Raw genomic sequence first — 27,529 nt, 5'->3', positions numbered from 1 at the left:
TGAAAACTGGCTGAACTTTAGGACTATCCGTGACTCAATCTATTCATGACTTCTTCAGATATAACTTTTCCTTCAGCTACATCTGAAGATAAGTAGCTCCTGAGCATGGTGGTGCCTCCAACATATTTCACTATGTGTCCCTATGGGCATCATGTTCTGCTTGGATTTCAATAATTATCTAAGCACTGTGTGTTCAGACACTCTGTACCTGCAGTACATGCAGTGAAACTTGTTATTTAATAGCTGCTGCACAGCTTCAATCTTGACATGGTGGTCATTGTTTTTAACAGGTCCATTGCTTGGAAACAAAGTCTTGTTCTTTCTTTCTTCCCCTCGCTCTGTGACATTCAGAGGTCAAACTCAGCAAACAAACCAACCAATCATTGAGGACTGGATTTTTGGACAATGTGGGAACCCTTTCAAAGGTCTTCCTCTTTGACAACAGGGGATTGCACAGATGTGAATAAAATGTTTGTCTGAACTTAAACACTGTCTGCAAAGTTAATCCAGATATTTTGTAGTATTTGTTAAGGATAAATAGTATAGTAACACAAACATTGCTCTAAAAGAGTACCTTTTATCAAACAACCTACATCATGGTAACAGTTATGTCACATCGATACATTTTATCAGCAAACACACAATAACTGCCTTTAATCGTATTTTTAAATATATATAATTATTTTTGATGCACTCAGAGAACCAACTGAGGAAAATAAGTAACTACAAAACAATTTTTCCAGCACATACAAACAATCAATTAGTGTTTTGTGTCATCAAGATAAATTCAAATTATTATCACAATAAAAAATATATATGATAATGCTAAATGATATGACAATTTTAGTTCTGTGTTTTGTGGTCAGCTAAGTGAGCTGAAGAGTCTTTTGACAAGAAAAAAAGTAAAGTATCAAGTCTGGTTTCCTCCATTGTTTCTATTCTTTTCCCAAAAATGGGAAAACTGAAGAACAGATTTTTTTCCCCCACAAATAGCTAACTTAATATGTCTCAATATAAACTGAGTCTCTATCAAAACAAGACTTTTCTGTCGTAATGCAGAACACAATGTTATCAGTTGATAAAAAGATTGCTACTTATCTTCCTGTTTAAAGTAAATAAACATCTGATAGTACCTATGTATTTACTAGATATAGAGTGTATTTATGTGATTAGCATAGAAACACAACACAGAGTAAATTACACATTATGATTGAAAACAGAAGACATAATACTGAGACGGACTGAATTACCAGGTCTTTAAAAGCTGCTTGCAGCAATCAGTGATGGATCACAATTTCTTACATGTAAGTTTCCAGTAATGAGTTTTATTTATTTTATTTGCTTTGAGAAAAACTGAACAGCTTATCGAAACCTAAATAGCATCCAAATTGAAAGCGAGACAAGTGTGGGACGTAAGCCCTGACAGCTGAGTGTTTGTTCAGAGTGATTGATGTGTTTCACTTTATCCCTTCGGTAGAAATTTGCTCTTAAAAAAATCCAGACAGACCAGCCTCGTCCTGTCCTCTTAGTTGCAACATAACCTGCTGGTTTTGTTTTAACTGAGTATAATTAAGATTTTCATTGTAATCCTTTGCCTCATGCTGTTTGAAGTTTTACACACGTTATAACCACAAGCTCCAATCTGTTTTATTGGGATGTTATTTGATTTGATCAACACAACATAGAGCAAAAAGTGTGTTGTGAATTTGCATTCCTTGTATGTGTCTGTATGCAGGTCATGGGCTTCATGGTGACAGAGTTAATGGCTAGACATATACAGATCCATACTGGATGCATACCTTTTTGGGTGAATTAACAGACTACCAGGAAACATAGTAGACAAATCAGGGTTGAAGTTGAGGAGAATTTGAAAGCAGAGCTAATATGTAAAGCGATGCCAAATTTTGAACGTCCCACAGAGCTCTGCTCAGTCCATCGCTCAAAAATAGAAAGAGTATGGAATCACTGCCAACATTTCAAAGCATAGTTGTCCACCTAAGTTCACAGACTGGGGCAGGACAGCAATAATCAGAGAAGCAAACAGAATCTAGAGGGAGCTGCAAGCCATTTTGCGTGTTTGTCTAGCAACAGACTTAACGCTGCATGTCATCCTTTAAACACCATTTCACTGGTTAAACATGGTGGTGTCCCCATCATGATGTGGGGAGGGTTAGGGATACTGGTAGCTGGTCAAACTTCTTAGGAAGATGGATGGAGCTAAATACAAGGTAGTCCTGAATATTGATACCACACTTGTCAGATTTTTATTTGTAAAACATTTTGAAAACTATTTATAATATCCCTTTCACTTCACAGTTACACACTGATTTACATTGGTAATCACATAGAACCCCAACAAAATACATAAAAGATTATAGTTGTCAGGTGACAAAATACAGAAAAGTTGAAGAGGTGTGAATATTCTCAGAAGGCACTGTGGATTGCTGAAAGTTAACTCTTCTTTCTCTTTTTGTGTCAGGTACGTCAATTATGGATACCAGTATTGAGGCCTCCCAGAGCGGAGGCCTGCCTACAAAGCCATCTGTTCCTCCCAAACCCAGTCTCGCTCCCAAGCCGTTCTCTCTGCAAAAGAACAGCACAATTCGCTCCTTCAAAGCTCCAAAGACTGTTTCCAAAACTGCTCCTACAGCTGAGCCAGAAGCAAGTCAGACTGAGAAATCAGAGGCAAAAAGTTCCCCGACCACCACTGTAACTACCCCTGCTAAAAAACTGCCTCAGCCCATCAGTTCTGCAGAGACTGCTCTCAAAACTGATCCTACACCTAAGCCAGAAGCAAGTCAGACCGAAAAATCGGAGACAAAAAGTCCCACGAACACTGCCTTGACCATTGCTACTGAGGAACTGTCTCAGTCTATCAGTTCTCCAGAGACTGCTCTCAAAACTGATCCTACACCTAAGCCAGAAGCAAGTCAGACTGAGAAATCGGAGACAAAAAGTCCCACGAACACTGCCTTGACCATCCCTACTGAGGAACTGTCTCAGTCTATCAGTTCTCCAGAGACTGCTCTCAAAACTGATCCTACACCTAAGCCAGAAGCAAGTCAGACCGAAAAATCGGAGACAAAAAGTCCCACGAACACTGCCTTGACCATTCCTACTGAGGAACTGTCTCAGTCTATCAGTTCTCCAGAGACTGCTCTCAAAACTGATCCTACACCTAAGCCAGAAGCAAGTCAGACCGAAAAATCGGAGACAAAAAGTCCCACGAACACTGCCTTGACCATCCCTACTGAGGAACTGTCTCAGTCTATCAGTTCTCCAGAGACTGCTCCGAAAACAGCTCCTACATCTACGTCTGAAACAAATAAGATTGAAAAATCTGAGAAAATTACTCCAGCAAAAACCAAAGTGACAATCCATACTGAGGAACTGTCTCAACCCATCAGTTCTTCTGAGACTCCCCCCAAAACACCCCCTCCACTTAAGTCTGAAACCAATCAGATTGAACAATCAGAGACAGAAAATCCTACTGCTGTCACCATCCCTGCTAAAAAACTGCCTCAACCCACCTCAGCCTCAGCTCCCAAACCACAGCCTACAAGTACGCTGCCTACATCTCAACCAGAAGCATCGAAAATAAGTGACGCACTTCCACAGGTTGAGAACAGTCTTGGTTCTGAGACAGCTGCTCTGGATCCAGCTACCGAAACAACTCCAACTAAAGAGGAGCCCAAGTCAGAACCGGCGCAGAAAGACATCATCCAAACAAGCCACACACCACCCACCACTGCTGTTGCTAGCTCAGAGCAGAAAGATGGAGAGGAGAAGCAAAGTGACACTCCAGTTTCTGTCAGCCAAAATACAGAAGAGTCAAGCAGCAACAGTCCATCCACAAACGATTCATTTTACCAGCGGGGAAGCGTAAGGAAGCGTCTGTCTAAGGCGCTCACCTCAAAGTTTGAGTCAGGCGGTGTTCCTTTGCCCCGTCAGTCTTACATTCCCATTCCCAAACCCATCACCAAAGACGAATCTAATAAACCAGAGTCTTCTGACTCGCAGCATGTTCACACAATACCAGAACCTCCAATCAAAGGGAGTGATACTGAGGCAGAGGATTTTACCGGCGGGAACAGCATTAAGAAGAGAATCAGTCAACTGTTGGACTATGTGCCAAAGCCAGAGGTTACGACCAAGAGAATGGAGCCAGAAATAGCGAATGGGATCGGAGGCGTGAAGGAGAAGATCAAAAGCTGGGCGTCAGAAACAGGTCCAGAGGATCAGAAGGTCGAGAAGAGTCCTCAGGCTGCAGACAGAGTTTGCTCCAAGGAGTGAGTGAGACCTTCTGCTCTCTTCACTTTGGGTTTGGGTGCAAGACCAGACATGAAATATCTCCTACCGGTGCAATCAAGGAAGACGTTTATGTCAAAGTGTTAACACACTGACAGCAATCAGCTGTCGTTAGTCACACTAGAAATATTATATTTGATTCATGGCTGTCATTTAAAATCATAAATCAGTCTGAGTTCAACGCCCTTAATAGATTCAGTAATTTAAAAATATTTTGACGTTAATCTCTCATTTTTGTCAGTTAGACTTTAGTCAAGCATTATTGCAGGAGGAAAAGGCAAACGGTTGTCTGTCACAAGTTTTCTTAGGAAATCTAAAGTGTAGCGTAGAGGTAACTGAGTTTTTTTTTTTTTTTCATTTTGTTACTGTGAACACCGAGAGCAGAGCGCAAGTCTGGAACTGTTTTGACTGGAAAGTTTGAGAAGTTCTCCTTTTTCAGCTGTGATGTGTCAAGACATTACAAAGGGTGCATTGACCATACGCTGCAGCAGCTCTCCTTCATTTCATTTCTTTATTTATGTGAGCAGAAAAGATAAAAATCATTTTACATACATAGACAAAAAAGGAGAAAAAAAACATTGTTAATTAATCAAAGGGAGTTGGATGAAGGCTAACTTTTATCCGTGTGTCCCAGTTTCTCTCTGTAGTTTACTAATGTTGGATAGGAAACATGTAGTATGTCAGCAAACGCTGCAAGTCAGGACGTGGCACCTCCAAATTAAACTTTGAGCCCACACAAAGAAGAAGCATGAAAAAAGCTGCTTTGAAGATTTTTTTAATATATCACCACTTTCAGCTAGCTTAATGTAATGACTCATATTTTCTGATAATCAATATTGTCAGCTGTTATCCTAAATTATACCTGCAGTATATTGTTTGACTTGTTAACATCAATCACACAAAATAGAGTTTAGCAAGTTAATTATTATAATTATTTCTTTTTTGACTGAAAACTGAGGTCGAGGTGAAATATTTTAAAAAAGGAATAGCAGTTTTTCAGGTCACTCACTTTCCTCATGGCAGCTTCCTTCACTGTAACTCTTGAACTTTCTATGATGTGATACTGGGCTATTTTTCTTTAGCTTCCTGCATTCTTCTAAAGTTTCGAGTGAACCAGGAATAACTTGTTCAGTTTCCTGTAACTACTCTGTGACATTCAAAGATGTTTTGCGTTGCTTTTTAGTCACATAGCATGACATGAAAGCTTTCAGGCACAGCTAATACAGTCCCAGTTTATCTATCCATCTATCAGTAGTCAATGGTGTGCACAGGCATTTTGCGGGTCAGGTGCTCAAGTGGAAACAAAGGTCACCATGTGGGTCACATGGAACCACCAGGTCTTAGTAGTATGAGATTTTATTTTACAACAGGCACAGCTTGAACATCATGTATGCCCATTTAAAATCAATACATATATGCTGACTTGGTTTTTTTTACTGTACACTATACAGTAAAAAGAAAAGAAAAAAGAAAAAAAAGAAACAGATTTGAGAAGGGCACTTTTGTTTTATCCAGAAGAAACAGGGCAGGTGCACTTACTGGTTTCTGCCTTTCATCTTGGATTTTGTCTGTCCATTGTTGGTGTGAATCTCCAACTGCTTGCACCATAAGCTGATTAATATTGGCTGTCACATCACCGGACATAAATGCTAAACCTGTATAGCAGGGCGGAATTTCTGACCGCTGTTTCTTAATTGTCTTCACCGTAGCTTTGTGTGGTTAAGAGGTGCATCATGGCCCAAAATGGTGCTTTATTGTTTGCAAATGTGTTTAGAATGGGAACAGAATGAGACTTGTGAATCACTGTACTTTTTAGCACTAAATGCCAATGATTCATGTCTCTTCGACAGGTTAAAGCCGGAAACACTAAGAGTGGAAGTTCCTGCGACGGAAGAGACACCCACCCAGCCAGTGGACTCATGTTCAACAGCATCCTCATCCACAGGGAGTCAAATTGAACCACCAGAGGAGGCACCATTCAAAGATATACCCTTAGAAAATGCAACAGAGACTCCAGCAGAGACTGACAAGCCAAAGGAAGATGATGTCCAGGTGCAGAGCAACCACTTGGCTGCTGCTGATGAGAAAAACTTGGCCGAGCTGAAGAAGAAGAAGATGAAGAACCGTCGCTCTGTTCGCTTTGGAACCGTGGTGGCAGATGACGGTACACCTCCAGTGGTGCTGGGCCCGGAGCCTGAATCCAGTGAAGATGAAAATCAAGAAGAGAATGCTGAGGTTGAAAGCAAGGAAAAAGGGGAGGACGCCGTTTCGATGCCCGTCTACAAAAGAGTCGGCATATTCCAGAGGAAGGATGACGAGACAAAAAGTCAAGAAACTCTGAAGCACCAGGAGCAGGAGGAGGAGAGAAAAAGAAGAGAACTTGAGGAGCAAAGACAGAAAGAGCTGAAAGATGAGGAAGAAAAACTAAAATTAGAAGAAGATCAAAGACAAAAGGAAGAGGAGACAAGAAAATATCAGCAAGAATTAATGGAGCTGACGAGGATGAGAGAGGAGCAAGAGTTGGAAAAGGAAAAGTTAAGACAGGAGCTGGAGAGGGAGCAAGTCAAAAAGCAGGAAGAGGAGGAGAGGAAGAGACAGGAGGATGAGGAGAGGGAAAGGATGGAGCTGGAGAGGAAGATGCAGCAAGTCAAAGAGGAAGAGGAAGAGAGAAAAAGAAGAGAACTTGAGGAGCAAAGACAGAAAGAGCTGAAAGATGAGGAGGAAAGACTAAAATTGGAAGAAGATCAAAGACAGAAGGAAGAGGAGGAGTCAAGAAAATATCAGCAAAGATTAATGGAGCTGATGAGGATGAGAGAGGAAGAAAAGGAACTGGAAAAAGAAAAGTTAAGACAGGAGGATGAGGAGAGAAAAAGGAGGGAGCTGGAGAGGAAGATGCAACAAGACAAAGAAGAGGAGGAGAGAAAAAGAAGAGAACTTGAGGAGCAAAGACAGAAAGAGCTGAAAGATGAGGAGGAAAGACTAAAATTGGAAGAAGATCAAAGACAGAAGGAAGAGGAGGAGTCAAGAAAATATCAGCAAAGATTAATGGAGTTGATGAGGATGAGAGAGGAAGAACAAGAGCTGGAAAAAGAAAAGCTAAGACAGGAGCTGGAGAGGGAGCAAATCAGAAGGCAGGAAGAGGAGGAGAGGAAGAGAAAAGAGGAAATAAAGTTACAGATGGAGAAGGAAAGGGCAGAAGAGCTGAAGAAAAAGATGGAAGAGAGTCAGCCAAGAACAGAGGAGGAGAATGACAAAAGAGAGAAAAAGCTTGTCAATCTTGATGCAGACGAGCCTCCACCATCCCCCTCATCTCACGTCTCAAAGAACACAGAGAGCCTCATCGATGCCGTTTATGATGACTTCTCGATCCAGAACCCTGTGTTCGACGTAGACTTTGATGACTTTTCTGTCAAACCCAGGAGACGGACTTTCCAGCCTAGGCGGGAAACTGCTCCCATCAGCAGCGGCTGGAGAGTCGAACCTCCGAGGAAAGACGACCTGCTGGTGTCCTTTGACAGCGAACCTCAGGAAACTCAGCAAGAAAACGAACCAAAGCCACCAGCCACGCAGTTGGTTCCCACCCCAGCCCCAGAGACCCCAGAGGAAGAGAAGGTTAAGAGGTTGTTGGTAGAGTTTGGTGTGAAGGAGGAGGGAGATGAAGAGGCAGAGAGGCCGGTGGCGGACCAGCCTGTAGAGATGAAGGAGGAGGAGATGGAGAATGGGGCACAAATGGAAGACGAGGGTGAAGAAGACGACAACAAAGAGGTAAACAGAAAGTTTGATCTCATTTAAATCCCTTGTACATTAATTTACCAGGTCCAGGAAAATTCACACACGAACATTCACAATTTGTTGATCTGCTTTTAGACAGTAGCCATACTTGCAGGCAGTCCGTAAATTTGTTGTTACCCCTGGTAACTATTTGCAAAAACTCTTAAACTTAGCTCGTATTGCAAGAACATAATATCACGCTAAAAAAACAAACAAACAAAAAAAACAACATATCTTTAAATAAGTTTTTAGTTATTCAGTTTAACCTGTAGCACAATGGTTGGTGCCCCTAGCAATCTTACTAAGGATCTTTTTATACATATTCTACTTTTTTAAGTTGTTTTAGTTTTGTGGCATAAATATGATGGGGCTCTAATTCCCATTTATTTTTCACTACTGATACAGTGGTATCTTGGTCTCCATAGCAACCATTACACACCATCTGCATGCCATCCAACAGTAATAGACAGATGTGTGGGAGGTAGAAGACATTTATTTATCGAACCATAACAAAAGTAAACATGTAAAGATTACTCATCTCTGCTAGGACCATTTGCTTTGGCCAGATGAGAAGACGATGAAACGTCTCAATCACTCCAGATGGGTTGGTGGTGCCTCTGCCATACAATAATATGACCCAAATCCAGACACAGGGTATGCTGAAGAGACGATAAGATAGGAAAGGACCCTGGACGATCTAAAAAAAAAAATCCAAAGACTAAAGATCCAAAGACTAAAATGCCATTCTAATGGCAAAGACAGATAACATAGTGTATTAACAGCATGGGTATTAATAGCTGTGCCACTGAGGATTTTGTACAAAACAATTATTGCTTAACACTAGATTATTTTTTTCTCACTCAGATCAAAAACTTAATTTTTTTTCCTTTTTGAGCTTATATAACTGCAGTAAAAAAAATCAGCTTACTTCAAAGCTTTTGTTTAATTAGAAAGGGTGCCTACAAATGTATTTGTGTATGAATGGTAGATGCATATGATCTCTGTATGCAGGGTGTTTATATCCAGTGCATAATCTTAGTTTTAGCTGTTTAAGCGTGTTCGGTTAAATTTTCATCAACAAGAGCTCTTTTGTTTCCAGGTTCAAACAGTAATTTCCAAATGCACACAAACAGCCTAGAGCTCTTGTACAAGCGGAGAGTCACCTCACATCTGTTTAGCCTCTGGACAACATCATCCTATAGATTTAAGATCTGTCAAGCAGCATCAGCTTTTCTTAAGCTTCCAGAAAACTGCTGCAGAATCTAAAAAAATGTTCCCGGCCTGCACAGTGATTAATCATTCAGTTATGAAGAGAGGGCGAGGTTGAGAGCAGAGATCAGAGTGAGCGAGCAGATGTGATTGTTTCACTGCTGAATTATGCCTTCTTGGCAGTGACACACACCTTTACCTGCTCCAACGGTGCCATTCCTGTAGCGCAAGAAAAAATACTTGTTATACTTGCTTGAGAGTGAATGAGCTAAAGAACCTGCAACATCCAAGGCATGTGCCTGTTTGTACTTATAAGGTTAAGTTCAGGGATCAGTACCAGTCATGCTCGATGGTTTTGGTTTGTCTCTAGGAACCGAATACAGGCAAGTGGAATTTACCCCGAGGAGACATGTTTGTGTCAAAGTGTCAGTGTGACTGAAAATGGAAGCTGTGTGGCAAGAAATTGTGTCTTTTCTATTGATTTTTTTTTTTTAGAAATGGAAAATATGATGGGAGTCAAAGTTGGGCTGGAATTTCAGTACATCAAATAATTGTGAGTCATAACTGAGTATCTGCAGAGACTCTTGAAAGTGCACACACCCCTGAAAAAACAATAATTTATTTAAAAATAAAACTTTTTTTTTTACACTCAGGCATATTCAGTAACTGAAAAGTTTCCTTCATTTGAGTAACTGCATCACTAAGTGATACACACATTTTATGTGTTCAAACTCAGATGTCAAACATTAAATGAACTTCCTGCCATTCACACTGACTGACGTTTTCAAGCCTTTATTTCTGGTAAATATAGGTATTTAGATAGAATATTACATCAGACTAATAACAAAAGCATTTTAATACTGAAATGTATGACTAATTAAAAGTATTTTTAAATATCTGCTTAAAGATTACTTGCAAAGGTACTTTTAATCTAACAAATGAGTCTCGTCGAAATGAGGCTCAGAAATGTTTGAAAATGTTTTATTTGTAATTCAACTGAAAAGTTGGCAAATCAAAAATGAAACAAAATATGCACGGATTTCCAACAAGTATTCTTCTTCACATGAAACCATGAAATCATAAATTAATCATAAATTGAATCAAATACCAGTGAGGTTTTTAGCACCCCAATGAGTCCTAACATATTTCAGAATGCAAAATCCACATAATTAAAGTATTACTTTAACGGTGTGCACATTTATGCAGTAATTGTTTTCCTTCTGACAATTCGTTTTAGTTGGCTTATACAAGATAAATGATCCTATATTATGTATTAAAAAAAAACATAATTTAGCAGGAGTGAAGACACTTTTAGGAGCCAATCTATATTTCTGCAAAAATTTGATTATTGTTCCTTTCGTTATATGTTTACTTAATGAATTAGTAGAAGAATGAAATGAAAATAAATAAAATCACCATGTGTGATGCTTCAGATGAAAATGTCTCTTTTTTTCTTGTTTTTTCTCTTAAAAGATCCTAAATTTGTAGGCATTTGTCCCACAGGTGTGATTTTGCTCTTCTCATTTTCTTCCTTTCACATTAAGTGAGCGTGCACAACTGTTTATGTCTCCCATTACTGATTGTTGTACGGTTTCAGAACTGAATTAATCTCCCAGAAGTGCTAGTGCGTGTGAAATATGCTGCTGAGCCAGCTCAGTAGTTAGCAGCTAATAACATTTAGATTGATTGTAATGTAGTAAGCAGGCATCACATTTACCACGGTTGAGAGCCTGATTGCAAATAGATCATTTACTACCCTATTAAACACATCATTACATGGGATCCATGATGAAAACCAAAATGTTTGGTATTTTCCCAAAGTAAAATATGTTTGTGTGACTAAGTTGAATGGAAAATTAGTCTTTTCTATTTAGATACGGACCATAATGTGCATGTCTACTATTTCTATCTCAGAAAATGAGCATATAAGTCGGGTTTTCAACAGGAAATGAATACTTGTTAATCTGCAAACACAGCTTATTCATGTTGAGCAATGATTAATTAACAACAACCTAATTTCAGCCATGCCAACAAACACATGACTGTTGAGAGCTGTTGAGCCTGAACCAGGAAGTTTTCCTCCTTTTAGAAGTAAAAATGCTTACATCCTGTTTTTCTGTTACTGATGTCTGTCTCATCCAAAACTCTTTTATATCGGAGATCACTCAGTTGAAAATGGAGGTTGTTTTGATAATTGTGGGGTGCTGTGGTGGCGCAGGGGCAAAGCACAACCCACATATTGAGGCCTTAGTCCTCGTGATTTTGGTCACAGGTTCGATTCCCGGCCTGGCGACATTTGCCACATGTCTTCCCCCTCTCTGCTTACCCTGTTTCCTGTCAAACTACTTTCAAATAAAGGCCACTAGAGCCAACAAAACCATTAAATATATAATTTTTTTATAATTGTGACTAATTAGGGCTTCATTTTTTTTATAGCCAATAAACCATATCTGAAATAAAATCCATCTGGATCCACAAATAGAGCTCAGCATTTAGCAATGTAGGGAATAGTAGATGAGAAAAAGTTTTAGCATAAAGCTAAAGTTTTTATAGGTTGCATTTTGTAAGTTTGCACATGGAAAATGTGAGAATTAGAAATAGCTATGATCACTCCTTTTCTTGAAAAGGACCAGGCGGCAACTGGGATCAGTTGTAGTTGTGTATTAGCTACTTGTATTGCGGCATATCAAGGCTTCAGAAACATTCAGGATCCGAGTTTTCTCAGGCTGTAAGGAATTTAAAGTATTTCAGTGCTTCCCCTCCCCCACCCATTGCTGCACACTACCAGTCAGCTGGCAAAATAAGCCCCCGCATAGCACTTCTCACAGGATAAAATTCAGTATTCAGTATTATTCAAAATTGATTCAAAATTTTGCTTAAACCAGGTATATTTCTAAAACCAAAAGTTCTTATATTGGGATTTTATAAGATAAACCAACACAAAGTAGAGCATTTGGAGGTGTGTGTAGCTAAATATATATCAGAAGAAAAACTTTAAGAGGCTTGAGAATGAGGCAGAGGTTCCCTTTCCAGCAGGAAAACAACCCACAACATATACGTATGAAATTGAAGAGCCTAATTAAAGTCCAGAGTGTCCAGTCCAACAAAGATTGACCTGCTTTCCAAGGAATAATGGGCAGATATTTCATTCTCTACTTTAGAGCTGCAAAACTATTAGATTTTTGCAGAACACTGTGAAATTGTCTTCCATTTACCTGTGATGCACTAATTTTGTTTTGGTCTGTCACTTTAAATCTCAGCTGAGATACCTGTTTGTGGTTGTAATGTGAGGAAAATGTGAAACAGACAAAAGGGTATGAATTCTTTTGTAAAACACCTTTCACTTCAATATGTTTGTATTTAATCAGTGAGTTGATAAGAGAAATAGGCCACTCTAAGAGCATGTGTGCAAAGGGCAGGGAATTCAGAGTTACAGGTTAATCCATCACAAATGTTTGTATTTTTATGTTTCTTGCATTACACTCTTCACTCTGGAATAACCATGTGTGATGCCGAGAAGATGCAGACTCTAAACCCAAATGTTAATTGTATGAATTTGAACTTGAGTCGGTCACTGCGTTTTGAGAAAGGCATGTTTCATAGAAGAATGTTAGCATAGCTGCCAATGACGGCAGATAAACGATTTCCCTGTAATTATAAGTTGTTTCTCCATCCTTAGCATATTTAGCAGTGAGTCAATGAAGTTGAATGACAGCACTAAGACCTTCCTACTGGTTCTGATTGGTTGTTTTTGGTCAGAACAATGCAGTACTTTAGATAGTAATACTAGTTCAGGAAGGAGGTGGAGGAGATTGATTGTTTTCAATGATTATCTGTCTCATAACAAACTGTCATGACATAGTGACACAGCTTTAACAAATATGGAGAAAAAATATTTTTTATTAAAGTTATTTACTGCAGCCTGAATAAAATGCAACTACATAGCATTTTTGAGAAGTCTGAATTGCTTTATATGTATTTTGCACGTTGCCTATGACTGCTGCTCATGGGGAAGGATATTTCAGTAATCTAAAACTAATAGAAAAAAATTAAGCAATCTACTTGCATTCTGTATGTGGACTGTTGCATGTAAAATTGTAAAATTTGGTTCAATACTGATATTGTGCTAGTATCGGTATTGAGCCAAAGAAAGCAAGTTGCAAGCCTTTAAAATTGTAAAAGATTTTCAAAAAAAGACTCAAAAAATTGTAACAGCAGCTGTGCAGGGGGACCCAATCTAATATTTTGTCAGGAGGCCCAGAATTCCTGGCTGGTTCCAGCTGTCAGCAGAAGCTCAGAAGTGAAGTTAAAAGCTGAATGATGCCTCATATCAGGAAAAGGAGTCTGAAAACAAAGAATCAAAAGAGCTCTGTGAAAAAGGGGAGTTTTAAAGACAGCACTCATCTTCCAGAGAAGCAATCTACTAACTGCAGTGCATTCTGGGTAAAAGTGGCAGACAAGTTTGTAGTTCCCATCTGATTGAACAATTCCAGCTCTTGGCAGGGCTCAGAAGTGAGCATAAAAGCTGAACCAAGTTCCATGTCAAAAACTGAGTTATAAAATAAAGAAATAAAAAAGAAAATAAAAGAATGTGATGAAAAAAGGGACTCCACAATCAAAATTCCAATCTTCAGAATAAGATACGAGCAATAATCCTGCATCCAGTGGAAGTGAGCTGAAGAAATAAAATAAAACATGATCATCCTTGTTATCCTGTTCAAAAAGAAATAAAGCAAGTAATTAAAATGTTCTGAAAATAAAATAAAATACTGACCTTTTATTTACTGGATGCCATTTTTATATTTTAGTTTATATAAACTTGCATTTTGGAACAATGCAAGAACATAAATGAACCATATTTGTATAAAACTGTGTATGTGAAGCTCAGTTTGATTAACCATCTGTAACAACAAGAAAGAGATTTGGTAAAACACAATGGGCATCGAGGTAAGGTACTGACCTTACCTCGATGCCCAATGTGTTTTATCAAATCTCTTTTTGGATTTGATAAAACACCAAATGTGTGGAATGTGTCTGGGAAAAAACAAGTTCCTGCAAGGAGGAGCTATAATGTTACTGTGTGTGAAATTCCCACCACACTTTCTCAAGAGCTAAAACACGACAAAAACAATATAACAGCAGAACTAGCATTAAACATATTTCAACAGTATGCAAAACACAAAACCATATTAACATTTCATAAAATGCATAAATATATGCAAATGCAAGTATGTCAGTTATGACATCACTCTCTCTGTGATGTCATAATACCATTCTCTTGTTATGACATCATAAAACAGTCTTAAGTACTTGAACTTTCTTTCAGTCAAGCACTAAAGACTTGCAACTTGCAAAACGTGTACAATGGAGGATCCACAATTTCTTGAGGAACTCGAACAATTTTATATAAGGGTACAACGAAGAAGATTACATAGTTTAAATGCAGAAGAGCTGCTGGAAGAAATGGCAGAGCTAATGCAGAAGATTAAACGATTTTATAATCTGGACGAGTCGGAAGAAGAAGAGATGAGAGAGGCTGTATTGCAACATCTTAGACCAGAAGTGAGGCATCAGCAGCAGCAGCAACCATCCTCGAGTATGTGGACTTTCCTGTCCGACTGCGGAGAGTCTTTCATGAGCGGCTTTACTTATGGCTTGGGTTTTGGCACAGCTGCAGGAATAGCACTGGCTGTGTACAAACTCTTTTACTAAACACTCATGAAAATGGATGGTGCTTGTGGGAGGGGGTTCCCGATGATCTTCAGTTGCAGATTCTGGCTCTTGGGACGTGGAATGTCTCTGGGAGGTTCCTGCCTCAAGTGGAGGAGTTTAAGTATCTGGAGATCTCGTTCACAAATGAGGGAAAAGGTGAGCAGGAGATCGACAGGCGGATTGGGGCAGCGTCTGCTGTGAAGCAGGTGCTGTCCCAATCTGTAGTGGTGAAGAAGCTCTCGATTTACCAGTCGATCTTTGTTCCCACCTCATCTGCGGTCATGAGCTGTGGGTCATGACCGAAAGAACGAGGTCCCAGATACAAGCGGCCGAAATGAGTTTTCTCCGCAGGGTGTCCAGGTTCTCCCTTAGAGATAGGTTGAGAAGCTCGGTCATCCGGGAGGGACTCAAAGTAGAGCTGCTGCTCCTCCACTTCGAGAGGAGCCAGTTGAGGTGGCTCGGGCATCTGGTAAGGATGCCTTCTGGACGCCTCCCTGGTGAGGTGTTCCGGGCACGTCCCACCGGGAGGAGGCCCCAAGGAAGACCCAGGACACGCTGGAGGGACTATGTCTCTCGCCTGGCCTGGGAACGCCTTGGGGTTCCTCCCGAGGAGCTGGAAGAAGTGGCTGGGGAGAGGGAAATCTGGGCCTACCTTCTGAAGCTGCTGCTCCATGACCCAGAAACAGCAGAGGAAAATGAATGGATGGACAAAGGTTTTTGTTATCCTTTTTGTTATCTTTTGAGGATGAGGAGGTTCTACAAACAACTCTACAGATCATTTTTCACTTTCGCTTGCTTTGCCTGACCTGTGGAGGGTCAAACAGAGTTGTTTACTCTGTTTAATTCCCTGAAATTGATTTACTTACCTGGGCATTACATTGTTTCTTCGGTGGAAACTGAAACGCTGGGTACGCCTCGCTGTCTTCCTGCAAAAAAGGAGGAGAAAGGTTACTGATCTGACAAAATTAATACAAACATGATAAAAGAAAAGACAAAATAGATTCCTCAAAGTGAGGTCCTTATCAGGGGCCTTGGGACTTTCTGTTTGGACGTCGTCTACTGGGTCTTTTGGACCTTCTTTCCTGCTATGAAGAGAAAAAAAGATATTACTCACCTGGAATGTATTTCTTCTTTTTGTAATGGACAACCAGGTTGTTTATTTGTGATTTGGGGTTTTTGTTTAGTTACCTGCAGCATCTCCTGAATTCGGTGGTTCATTTGCAGGTACTGGTTATAAAAAGTTTTATATACTTTGATTGTAATGTGGGCTGCACAGTGGTGCAGTTGGTAGCACTGTTGCCTTGCAAGAAGAAGGGTTCGATTCTCGGCCCTGGAAGACTCCATGTCTTTCTGCATGGAGTTTGCATGTTCTCCCTGTACATGCATGGGTTCTCTCCTGGTACTCCGGCTTCCTCCCATAGTCCAAAAGCATGACTGTCAGGGTTAATTGGTTTCTCTAAATTCTCCCTAGGTGTGTGTGCGTAGTTTTTTGTCCTGTGTCTCGGTGTTGCTCTGCGACAGACTGGTGACCTGGTCTCTTGCCAGGGACGTTAATTCTCATCAACTTGTTGTTTGTACTCATTGATTTAAATGAACAAAATAAAAACGGGAACTATTTGAAAGTGGTGAGGATTTCGTCTGGTAAAAAGTTTAACATTTTAACATGTCCAGACACTATGCCGTTTCTACTGAAGCAAACCGAAAAGTTTTGAACAGTACAACTATGTCAAGTAATGACAGTCTTGTATATAGTTAGCATATTGCTGCTGTTGTATGCAGTAAAAACAAATACATTTTACTGACAATATCAGCAAAATATATTGTCAGTCTTGGATGAGTTTAGGAATATTGTTTACCGTGGAAAAGTCTTGACCAAATACATTATTCATATATAACTTTTAATGTCAAGACATGTTTTCATTTAGTTTATGTACAATTAAATGCATTTAAGCTTATATGCTAGAACAGTGTTTCTCAACCTTTTTTGGGCCAGCGCCCCCCCTAGCCTTTATCCAGGTCCCTCACCGCCCCCCACCAAAGAATTTGCAGGCTACTTTGCACTGACCATTATTTTATCATTAATATTACTATCACTATTGTAGATGTTTTGATTTTTATGCTTGTTTCTGTATTTATCATCAAAAATAATTTCCCAGAGAACAAAATAGTCATGGGAATAGAAATTATTTTCACAGGCTTCTACGAAAAATGCAATGAACATTCAAGTTAAAATTGGTAGGCCTAACAGCAGCCAATCAGAGTGGAAATAATATTCTTATTTTGTGCCATTTTCTAGTTGTTAAATATTCCACAAAATGACCAGATAAAAGATGTACAACATGCCAGTTTAAACTTTTTCAATTTTCAAAACGACTGAGCTCTGCAACATTAAAACATGGATAGAACTGTAACTACATTAATCATAGCTCTTCTTCTCTTCAGTGTTTCTGTGTGTTTCTGGTGGTGCAGCTCTGTGCTGCCTTCAGGAGAATGGGACATCAGAGTATCATCCATAAAACTTCACCCTCATGGCGTCTCATGGCGTTTATTGTGCAAACCAGAGCTTTCAGTGGAAAAACAAAAAGTTCCAGATCCTTTTAATACCATACAAATATGAGACAGAAACATGGATTATATCTTTATATAGACCTGTCTATTCATTTATAGATTAATAGTTTTACTGGACAGAAATTACAAATCTGGTTCTTAATGAAATCCTAATGAGTCAAATTGAAAGTGTCATGGAGTCACTGAACACCACCATGACAATAACACTGACATGAAAAATAATATTGAAGAAATAAATAAATCAAATCTAATTAAAAACATAAATAAGTGATAAGTTCTTAACTGTTATGGTCTGTAAAATATATTAATTCTCAGTACTAGATGTGGTCTCAACAAACCCATGATATTTTAAAAATTTTTTTTTACCTTTTATCTGGAAATAGTGTCTGTTTATTCTTTATTGCTCGAAAGGTCTTGCCATACAAGTTTATTCCTCTGTATTTACTTTAGTTTCTTAGTTTATTCTTGCATTTTGTTCTTCATTCATTTCCATTTAGTTTCATTTGATTAGTATTATCCTCTCCTGGTTTATTGCTATGTCCACTTTAGTTTCTTTCCTGTTGCTAGATTTATTTTATCATTTCTTGACCATCAGTAATCTTCACTCATCACCTGCTGCGCCGCCTAATCGTCATGTGTTTCACATCATGTGATTTTTCACTGTTCAGCGTCGGATTCTCTGTTTTTATGCCATAATTCACATCTAGTTTGTCGCTCAGTTTTATGTCCCGCTTCTCCTGTTTCAGAGTTTTGCGCAATGTGCTCGTCTTTTGTTTTAAGCCCCTAAGGTGCAGGGCGGTTGGGAAGCGTATCGCTGGGAAAAAGGCAGACTGACATAAACCTTTTAAAACAACGGAAACAATTTCGGTATTCTGATTATTGAAATTTAAAAGTGCTGTGTTGTTCTATCACAGCACTTACCGGACCATACCGGACCATTTACAGCACCGGTGTTAACGCCATAAAATGAACGCTCTCTATCGTGGTATCACCCATAGAGGGATTTCTTTATTTAAATAGGTTCATTTTTCAGAGGGATACACAGTGAGGATATCGTGATTTTAGCTACCAGTAGCAGGAGAACGGAGCTGCGCCAAGAAGCTAACAGAAGCTAACAAACACTGAATAGAAGAAGAGCTTCCACTGATACAGTTGCAGCCAAGCATGGTTTACTGTTACACAATACAGTTTTACCAAGTTGCTCAAAGTCTAATCTGGCATTGTTGTGCATTTAAGGTGTAAAGTTTACCTTCGACAAAACGCCCCCCCCAAAGGAATGGACCTTACGAAGCTCTGCCCTGAAACGCCCCTCGAAAGTCCCACGTGACTTCATGTCACGTGGGACATGAAGTCACGAGCTAAGCTCCAATGTTTAGACATTGGAGCATAGCTCCAATGTCTAAACATGGCATTTTTTGTTCTCTGCAGAGTATTTCTGAGTCGATTAGTGTAGCATTTCTGCCAGATTTTCCCAAAATATCAGCCACGACAATGGACAAGGGAACCAACAAGTTCATGTCATCTTTTTTGGATGACCTCAAGGTGTTTGAGCCACGCGATGCCTCCAACATTGTGCGCATCACAGCTAAATGCTACCGGTCGATGAGAAAAACAGCAGATTCTCACACCCTCAGCATAAATATAGCCGTGGACAAGATCACTGACACCTATTGTTCTTGCAAGGCTGGGTAAGTCGGGCATTCATGGTTTTGAGGGTTCAAATGTGCTTAGGTCTGTGGCTAACACGATTACATTTTAGTAAAAAGCCTTTTCAGGTGAAATAAAATCTTTAATGTATGTCAGATACGGTACACATTGCATATTGATCTGTTCAGCTAACGTAAGACTGTAACAGACAGGCTTCAGGATGTAGAAGTTGTATCGGTACTGCCATTATGCTGTACTTGGCTAAAAGGTTTTCATAATGGATGTGTTTATTATTGACTTTCTTTTTTTCATTCACTAAATACAAAGAAAGCAAAGCAATAATACTTACACCAGCAGACACTCCTTTGTTCTTATTGATCCTACGACGGTTGAGCAGCAAATGCGGTCGTGCACAAGCTTTGATCCAAGCAAGGCATTCCGTTTCAGATTTTGGAAATCTGTAAATTTTAGTTCCACAAATACGATCAGGATACCTGACATCGCCTGTACAGATACCCCACTGATGGAGAACCAATATTTTTTTGAGTCCTGACGCAAAAACTTTCTGTCGGTCTGGTAGTCCACAATGTATATTAGCATGAGTTTGTGAGACGGTAAGGCACGTGATAGCTGCGCAGTGACGTAAAATGGGCATTAGCCAATGAAATGCGGCCCCTGTGGTAAGGTCCATCCCAGCTCTCCCCCTTTTGCAAAAATGTCCACCAGCACCCCCTGCTGTCCTCTGAACGCCCCCTGGGGGGCGGTACCGCCCACGTTGAGAATTGCTATGCTAGAATAAAAATAACAATGAACAAAAGTCTCCGATAATATTTCAACCATAAAAAGCAGGATAAATAATTTAGCAAACTGTTCTAAATAAAAATAAATATATTATTTTGTATTTGTGTTTAAAATATCAATAAATGGTAGCATTTTTACTCCAAGTTAATGCCAAGTGGCAGCTAATGCCAAGTTGCAGCCAATGAGCCCCTCATTTCAGAGGGGCTGAAATGAGCCAATCAAGAGAGATTACTTTAGCACCTGTTTGCTCATGCATCATATTTGCAGAAGTGCTGAAACACCAAACCCAGGAGCCCTGAACTGTGTGTCATTGTGTCTCTGCTTTAATAAACAAACTATAAAACACCTAATTTACATGTCCAACATCACTGTGCATTGCATATGTCCACCTGTATAGAGTCTTTGAGCTGCTTTGGTCAGCTCAAGCAATTATTGTTTCCACCACAGAGTGGCGCCACTGCACTTGGAAATTATACTTCCTTCATCTGCGCCACAGAAATGCTGACATATTTTCTATGCTTCTGCACTGCTTTTCACTCTAAAAACTTAACTGAGTGACTTCAAATACAAGGATGGCGCCTTTTTATGCCGCAGTATTAAATTCTGGAGAACAACATAGAGAAGTTAGTTTGTAGCAGACTGGGTAATATTATGTTTACTGGGCAAACAGATGGTGTGCAGCCAACCGTGCATCCTTATTCAGGGTACTGACATAAAGACAGGTGATGGATTTTATGATAAGAGGTGTGTGTCCTCATGTGGATTTGTATAACAGGGCAGCATGTCAGAATGACCATACATGGTGTTCCTTCATGCTCTCATTCTCTCCGTCCGTCTCCCTTCTCAATCTCCCCAACCCTCCTTTCGGACAAGAGGATGGGCTTGTGTGCAAACAAAAAACTCCACCGGGCTGCTGTCCATTCTTTCACCAACTCAGCTTTCACTCCAGTTTTCTGTTCTCTTTCCCTCTCACAAACACCCGGTTCATTTGCTGGTTGCATTTACCTACAGGAAGAGAGCCCCGGAGGGAGGTGCAGAGAGCACCTTGGCACACCTACTTTTTCTTTATTTCCCTGCTGGATTTCTCGCGCCCGAGTGCAAAGCCTTTTTCTTACTTTTCTTTGAAACCAGTGAGCTCTGCTGGAGATACAGGGATTGTCTACTGCTCGTTACTTGGCGTTGGATTGTTGGAATTGCGGATATTTGCCATGTTGCTTTTTGGGATAATCATACTTCCAACAATTTTTGTTTTAGATGAAGAGAGAGGATAATTTGTCATATTTACTTTTTATAACCTCCAAAGTCACAACAAATGGAAGTGCGTGATGCAAACTTATTCTAGTCTCTTTTAAATTCATTACGGTTTGACGTAATGAATTTAGGATGCCATAGCTGTTACGGGGAACACAGGAACAGAAAACGTCAGGGACTGAGTCAAATTTTCTTTACTTCCAGCTCACTTTGTGTTTGCACAAAATATGGATGAAAAGATGGGCTTAATCTTCTACCATGGAGACTTCCTGTCATTCTGAACTACCTGCAAGACCTTTTCACCTTCAACTAAGTCGAGAATCTTTTTTTTCTGGTGACCCCATTCCCATGGTGACTCTGTTGGCTTTGTGAGCAACCATGCAGTACTTGGGAGGAAAGCTGTCAGCCACTCAGCTGCAGGTGGCCAGCTGGGTGGGCAGTGTCCGCCGGTCCCTGCAAGGAGCTCTGGAGCTGGTGTGGGGCCCCTCAGATGAGAGGCAGGAGGTGGAAGAAGAGGAGGATGTTGACAATAAGGAAGAAGAGGAAGGTGGAGATGGAGGGGGAAGGTTTCAGAGAGCCATGTCGCCCCTTCGTAGCTTCGCCAGACGTAGCCGGCGTTCCCTGCGACGCTTCACCGCCAGAAGTCGGCAGTCTTCTCAGAAGAGAGCCGCCGAAACCCGCTCCGTAAGAAAGAATATCAAAAATTGTTACTTTACAGACATTTATTTCCTGGCTGTTTTCATTCATCTTGGATACAGACAGGAGTCTTTTAAATCCTTAGTTAGTCAGTGATGCTCAGCAGCACGTTTCGCTCACTCTTATTCTTCGTCAATGATCTCCTAATCTAAAACCCCCACTCCCGTGTGTTAAAAAAGCAACCATGCAAATCCAGGTAGGGAATGTTTCAGGCGGCTACAGTTTGTTTCAGGAAGGACGCGGTTATCTGATGAAGTTGTCTGAATGTGGTGTTTTATCGGTCTGCATGTGTTTCCCTTTCTGCTTCTGTGTTGTGTGCGTCACAGATAAAGCTGAGGTCAAAGACACAGCGTGACAACCTCTGACGTCTTTATCAGATGGGATTTTTATTGCTCTGCACATCTGCCTTGTGTTGTTTACACTCACTTAATTTCATTCACTGGCTGCACGTTTTCTCCTCCGTGCTATATGTGAATACAGTACCTTGCAAAAAGTAAGCACACCTTTAAACTTTTTAAAATGAATTTCTTGTCAGGACCATAAACCTTTACTGTTTTTTTATTAGCATTTGTGGATTAAAGTAACACAATGTTGAAAATAAATGTGAAGTGGAAGGAAAGTGACACATAGTTTTGGATCTTTTTGCAAACTAAAACCACATTTGTGTTCTGCCGTCTTGAATGTATCTTTAGCAAAGGACCCCCAGTCACTGTAATTACAGCTACAAGTATGTACAAGTAGGTTGTAGGCTGCTTTGGAAAACATAGAGACTGACGTTTTTTCTTATTCTTCTTTGCAAAGTAACTCAAGCTCAGTCAGATTTGATGTAGAGCTTCAGAGAACTTCAGTTTTTTTTCATCTGGCCACAAATGGATTTAGATCTGGACTTTGACTGTACCATTCTGACTATGAAAATTATTTTACCTATTCTAAACCATACCATTCTAGGAAAAAGTGTCAATGTATCCGAAAGGCAACAATCACTTTTAATAACATTGACAGACTGAAGATGTCTGGTTATAATTTTGAGGCCAGTTTTTTTTTTTTTACTCAAGTTGCTTGTGTTTGCAACATTTATGGCCTGTTTGTCTTCTCCGCTTAGCTCCATCTAGCATCTCTTACATTCTATTGAGTGCAACAAATAAATGATGCAAGTAAAGTGTATAGATACAGACTTTGCCCAGTCTTGCGTCCCTCCTCTGCCAGTCTCATAAACACGTTCTGTCACACGTAGAGGGAGCTTTTAAGTTGTACAGTCGCTGTGTCTACACTTGTTCAGCTGTTCTTGAGCTGGTAGAACATCTCAGGGATTGAAGACAGACATGTCGTACGAGGAAGCGTCTTGATTTCTGCCTGTCTTTAGATAAAAGTAGATAAAGCCACAACAGCATTTATTGTTAATCTGTAGAAAAAAAGGGAGTATTTTCTCTGGCACATAGTGTTTACTATGTCCAGTTGCAGCATAAAGGTCTATAATTACTTCATGGAAAAGATTAATTATTTGATTATTCAACCATTGCATAGCAATGCAACATGATGGCAGATTTAATAAAAACGTTGCATTCTAAGTACTTGCTTTATAGGGATTTTCTGCGTGAAAAACTTCATTTGGGTTTGTGTGATGTATTTCTTCTAAGTACCTGCTGTATCTGGAATAGACGGAACTCAAAGTAATTTCTGTTTGGGGAATCAGAGAGAAGTTCTCATGGATTTAACAAAAAAACTACCCCTACTAAAAAAAATGCATATAATGGCATGACAAGGCAACAGACCTGTTCTTCAAAATTTGTTAAGTCGTTAATATCTTTGTTTCTTATTTGACTTCACTAAGACTCTTCTCACACTCCTGGATGAGTGTGAGGAGTGATTATCTGTTTCATATCTCATATATAAAGATTAGTCCTTTGTTGTGTCTTTGATCTAAGAAAACAAGATTAAAAATCTAAAGTGGATCCAGCCTTACATCAGTTACACACCACATGTTAGACTGGCTGCAGCTCACAATGTCCTCGCATAAACTTTCAAAGAACTTGAACTCTCTTATTGTGTAAAGCAACAAGTATTGATAATATTTGCCTTGTGTGCCAGTGGAGGCCAGAGTGTTTGTGAAAATATGCGTGTTGTTGGATGCCAAATTTGTTTTTGACTATATATTTTTTTTTTATATCATGTCAAATTTTGTGACACTCTGCTGAAGTTAAAGTAAATATCTTAGCTATTTTGAGGCATAAACGGATTATTTGCAGAGTGTTAGAAGTAAAATAAAACAAATATACAGTTTTTTTTTTTGGCATTGCTAAAGAGCAAATAGCAGAAAAAATGTGAATCCCTTACAGAACTCTGATTCTCAGCTGTACAAACTCGTCTTTCTAGCTGGTGAGCCATGTTTTTTACCTTCCGTGAACAACAGGTGTTCCTGAAAAAAAAAGAAAAGTTTTTTTCTCTTTACTTTAGGAGCCTTTCTTTTGATTCAGCAGGAGCTACGTTAAATATTAGGATAACCACTTGATGCCTTGCTAGGATGAACACAGGTTACATTACAGCCCGTCCTCCTGTGTTCAGCCTCTCTGATTCTGTTTGCTGCATCTGAACGCAGGCTGTGGTTATAGGAAAATCACCATAAGCCTATTCATTCATGCTGTTATGCCGCTAGATAACAGGCTTTGTGCAAATTAAGCTGCCCTGTGAGCCCTGAGCAATAAACGGGCCCATGAAGATGATGAGATGTGGGCGCTGGTGTTTACTCGAGTGTTGCCTTGTATCCAGGTGACGGTTTCAGGAAAAACAAAAAGTGGGATGTGCCTCTTGACAGGCCATGAGGTGAGCTTAGAGGAATGCTTGCAGAGAAGTACACAGAGTAGCTTTGGTGTGGTGTGTGTACCCGTGCATTCCAGCATGAGGGCGTGACATCAGCAGTGTGTGTGTATGCGTGGGTTAGGTGTGTGTGGCTGTGCGTGCTCTTGCTCTTGGTGTTTATTGAGGACAGCTCAGACTCTGTGACCAGCTCATTAAAAGACATATGCTTGGCTGATCCTTAGTCTTCTTCTCTCCCCATGTAGTTAGCACTGTTGGCTCAGCACACAGTCCATTCTCCCCTCCCATCACCCACCCCTACACCCCCTGCCTTCGCTCCCCAGAAAAAAACAGCTCCAATTTACAGAGCAGCTCCTATAGAGCATAGGTAGAGTTAAATTAGAAGATATCTGCACTTTGTTAACAATATGCCACGGTTGAGTTTCCCCATCTTCTCTGCAGCCTACCATATTAAAAGCATCTTTTGAGTTATATTTGGTTCTGAAACATTGTGTCATTAAATTTCTGTCTCCATTTCCCAGCGACAGGTTAACAGCTACATCACAAATGATGAGGACAAACTCATCCAGACTTTGTTGCACAGTGAGCAGGATGGGATTTCTGAACAAACTTCCGGACCTGACAGGTAGATGAATAAGTTTTATTCTAAAATAAAATCATTTGTCAAATTGAATAGACTTTATTGATCCCCAAAGGTAAATTGCTTATTAGTTGACAAGCTACACCATCCAAGGCCTTATATATTAATAATACAAATATAACCATAACAGATAAAGTTTATAACATACCTAAAAATAAAGTATATCTACCTGAATGATACACAGATTTAACCTAAAGAACCTGAAGGAGATATATAAGGAATATATATAATATATAAAGAACAAAGCACTACAACAGCATAAACAAGAAGAGCTGGACACTAAATTGTCTTTGCCCCCTGGTGGTTAATTGAACACATCATTCATTTAAGGTTTTTGCTTGATAGAACAAAAAGAAATGCCAAAAAATAAATTAACAAATAAATATTGTTAGGCATAGAAAGTTTATTTGTATTGAGCAATTGAAATACAAGGTAATTTAAAGGACTTTACAGAAAAAATAAGCAGCAAAAATAAATTAAGTATTGTGAAACTAATTCATTTATTAAAAGAAAAATAGTAAACCTTAAACATTGCATTAAAAATAAACAGAAAAATTCTAATCCTGAGGTTTGTGACGTGGTCATAAACCCGACTGGAAATTACATTGAAAAGCTTTTTTTTCTATGAAAAGTCGTACAAAAAGTTGCCAGAAATATTTGTGTACATTCAACCCTGAAGAGCTTTTATTCTTTTCAGTCCAACTGCCGGCCCTGATGCTTCCTCTGAAGATCTGGATTATAATGATTCTCAAAGAGAGATGGATTTAGATGCAGTCTGTGAGGTCGGTAAAAAAAAAAAAAAAAATCTAAATCTCTCTGCCATAAAAGGATTTTATACTGCAACATACATCTTGAAGTTAGGAAAATAATGTCCTCTTCCCTATGGTTTTATTGTGTGAATGTACACCAGTATTTACTCGTGTGTTTTTGTTGCTCTCCACAGAACTCTGCCCCTCTGCTTGACAACAGCTCACAAAAATCTAAAGCAGTTTTGGGCAGGAGGCTAACACGAACGCGTCCATCTCGCTCTCTCAGATTAGGGTCGGCTGAAGCTGCCAAAGTACAATTGAGTGTCTTTAAGGGTAACAGTTATTACATTGTATCTCCTAATAGTTTGTCTTGCCTGAAAACTGTGATTTACTAGAAATTTTGTTTCTCTGTAGGGTTTGACTGATCTGTTTCTTTGTTCTTAGATGAAAAAGACAACCAGTCAGACTCAGAGGAGGAGCCACCTGAATCAAAGCCAGTTTATTCTTCTACTCAGAGGGTTCCCATGTTTCCAGGGCTGAACCCTAAAGATCTACTTGTAAGTTAAATAAAAATGTTTTTAATTTTTTCCTTTCTTTATTAAGGCATAGACCCACACCATTATGTAAAATGTGCTCAATATTTCAGATTGGAATAAAAAAGAAAACCGGTGGCGTGGCAGCTGAAGCAGAAGAGAGATCGGCAGAAGACAGAGGAGAACAAGAGACCGAAAGTCAAAATAATAAAGCCGCTCCATCTCCGTCGCAGGCCTCAGGAACTCCTCGCGTGGTGCCTCGTCTCGCAGGAGCTAAACTAGTGCTGCCCCCTGCAGTCATTAAGGACGGAGGGTAAGCTCTGAGAATGACTAAACATTTTGAAGAGGTCAACCTCTTGAAAATGAATAAACATTTGGAGAAATTTATTGAGACGCTCATTTTGGGCTATCAGCAATGTCTCATCTTGTCGTCTCATCTTCTTAGGCATCTCAGGCCAGCGCCTAGGAAGCGGACGACTCAGCAGAATGGTGAAACTTAGCCAGACATAAGTAAGTTTACTTTCACTCATCATGGACAAGAATCATATTCATTTTTAGCTTTAAAATGAACTAAAACAGCTAAATTATACATACCGGCTCAAATAAATCCATACCCCAGTGTCATGAAGAAAAAGTAGTTACCAAAACTACTTATTTAAACTGGCTTATTTCAAACTCAATTGAAATTTTCAACAGGAAACAAAGTTTATGGGCAGACAACAAAAATAAATGTGGTAAAAGAAGTCAAAGCGAGGCTCTCAGAATAGTGTTTGTCAAGCATGGTGGTGTCAGCATCATTCTGTGGGCCTGTCTTGCTGCGAGTGATACAG

General features: G+C 39.6%; 1 protein-coding gene across 3 annotated transcripts in view; it reads left to right on the top strand.

The window, feature by feature from the left end:
- The window catches only part of LOC103464974 (uncharacterized), a 32,704-nt gene that overhangs the window by 3,527 nt on the left and 1,648 nt on the right, over positions 1-27,529 (top strand). For all 3 annotated transcript variants that reach the window (XM_081607305.1, XM_081607306.1, XM_081607307.1), the window contains 8 exons: positions 2,480-4,289; positions 6,159-8,073; positions 25,299-25,402; positions 26,115-26,199; positions 26,361-26,499; positions 26,611-26,723; positions 26,813-27,012; positions 27,145-27,209. In XM_081607305.1, coding sequence (XP_081463431.1) covers positions 2,480-4,289; positions 6,159-8,073; positions 25,299-25,402; positions 26,115-26,199; positions 26,361-26,499; positions 26,611-26,723; positions 26,813-27,012; positions 27,145-27,199 — 4,421 coding nt within the window. In that variant the 3' untranslated portion in view covers positions 27,200-27,209. The remainder of the gene's footprint in view (positions 1-2,479; positions 4,290-6,158; positions 8,074-25,298; positions 25,403-26,114; positions 26,200-26,360; positions 26,500-26,610; positions 26,724-26,812; positions 27,013-27,144; positions 27,210-27,529) is intronic.

Source organism: Poecilia reticulata, chromosome 5, assembly GCF_904066995.2.
Source record: "Poecilia reticulata chromosome 5, P_reticulata-male-v2, whole genome shotgun sequence".
Lineage (NCBI taxonomy): Eukaryota > Metazoa > Chordata > Actinopteri > Cyprinodontiformes > Poeciliidae > Poecilia > Poecilia reticulata.
Note: the sequence above shows the minus strand (reverse complement) of the source record. Positions and strands in the feature narration are given on the sequence as shown.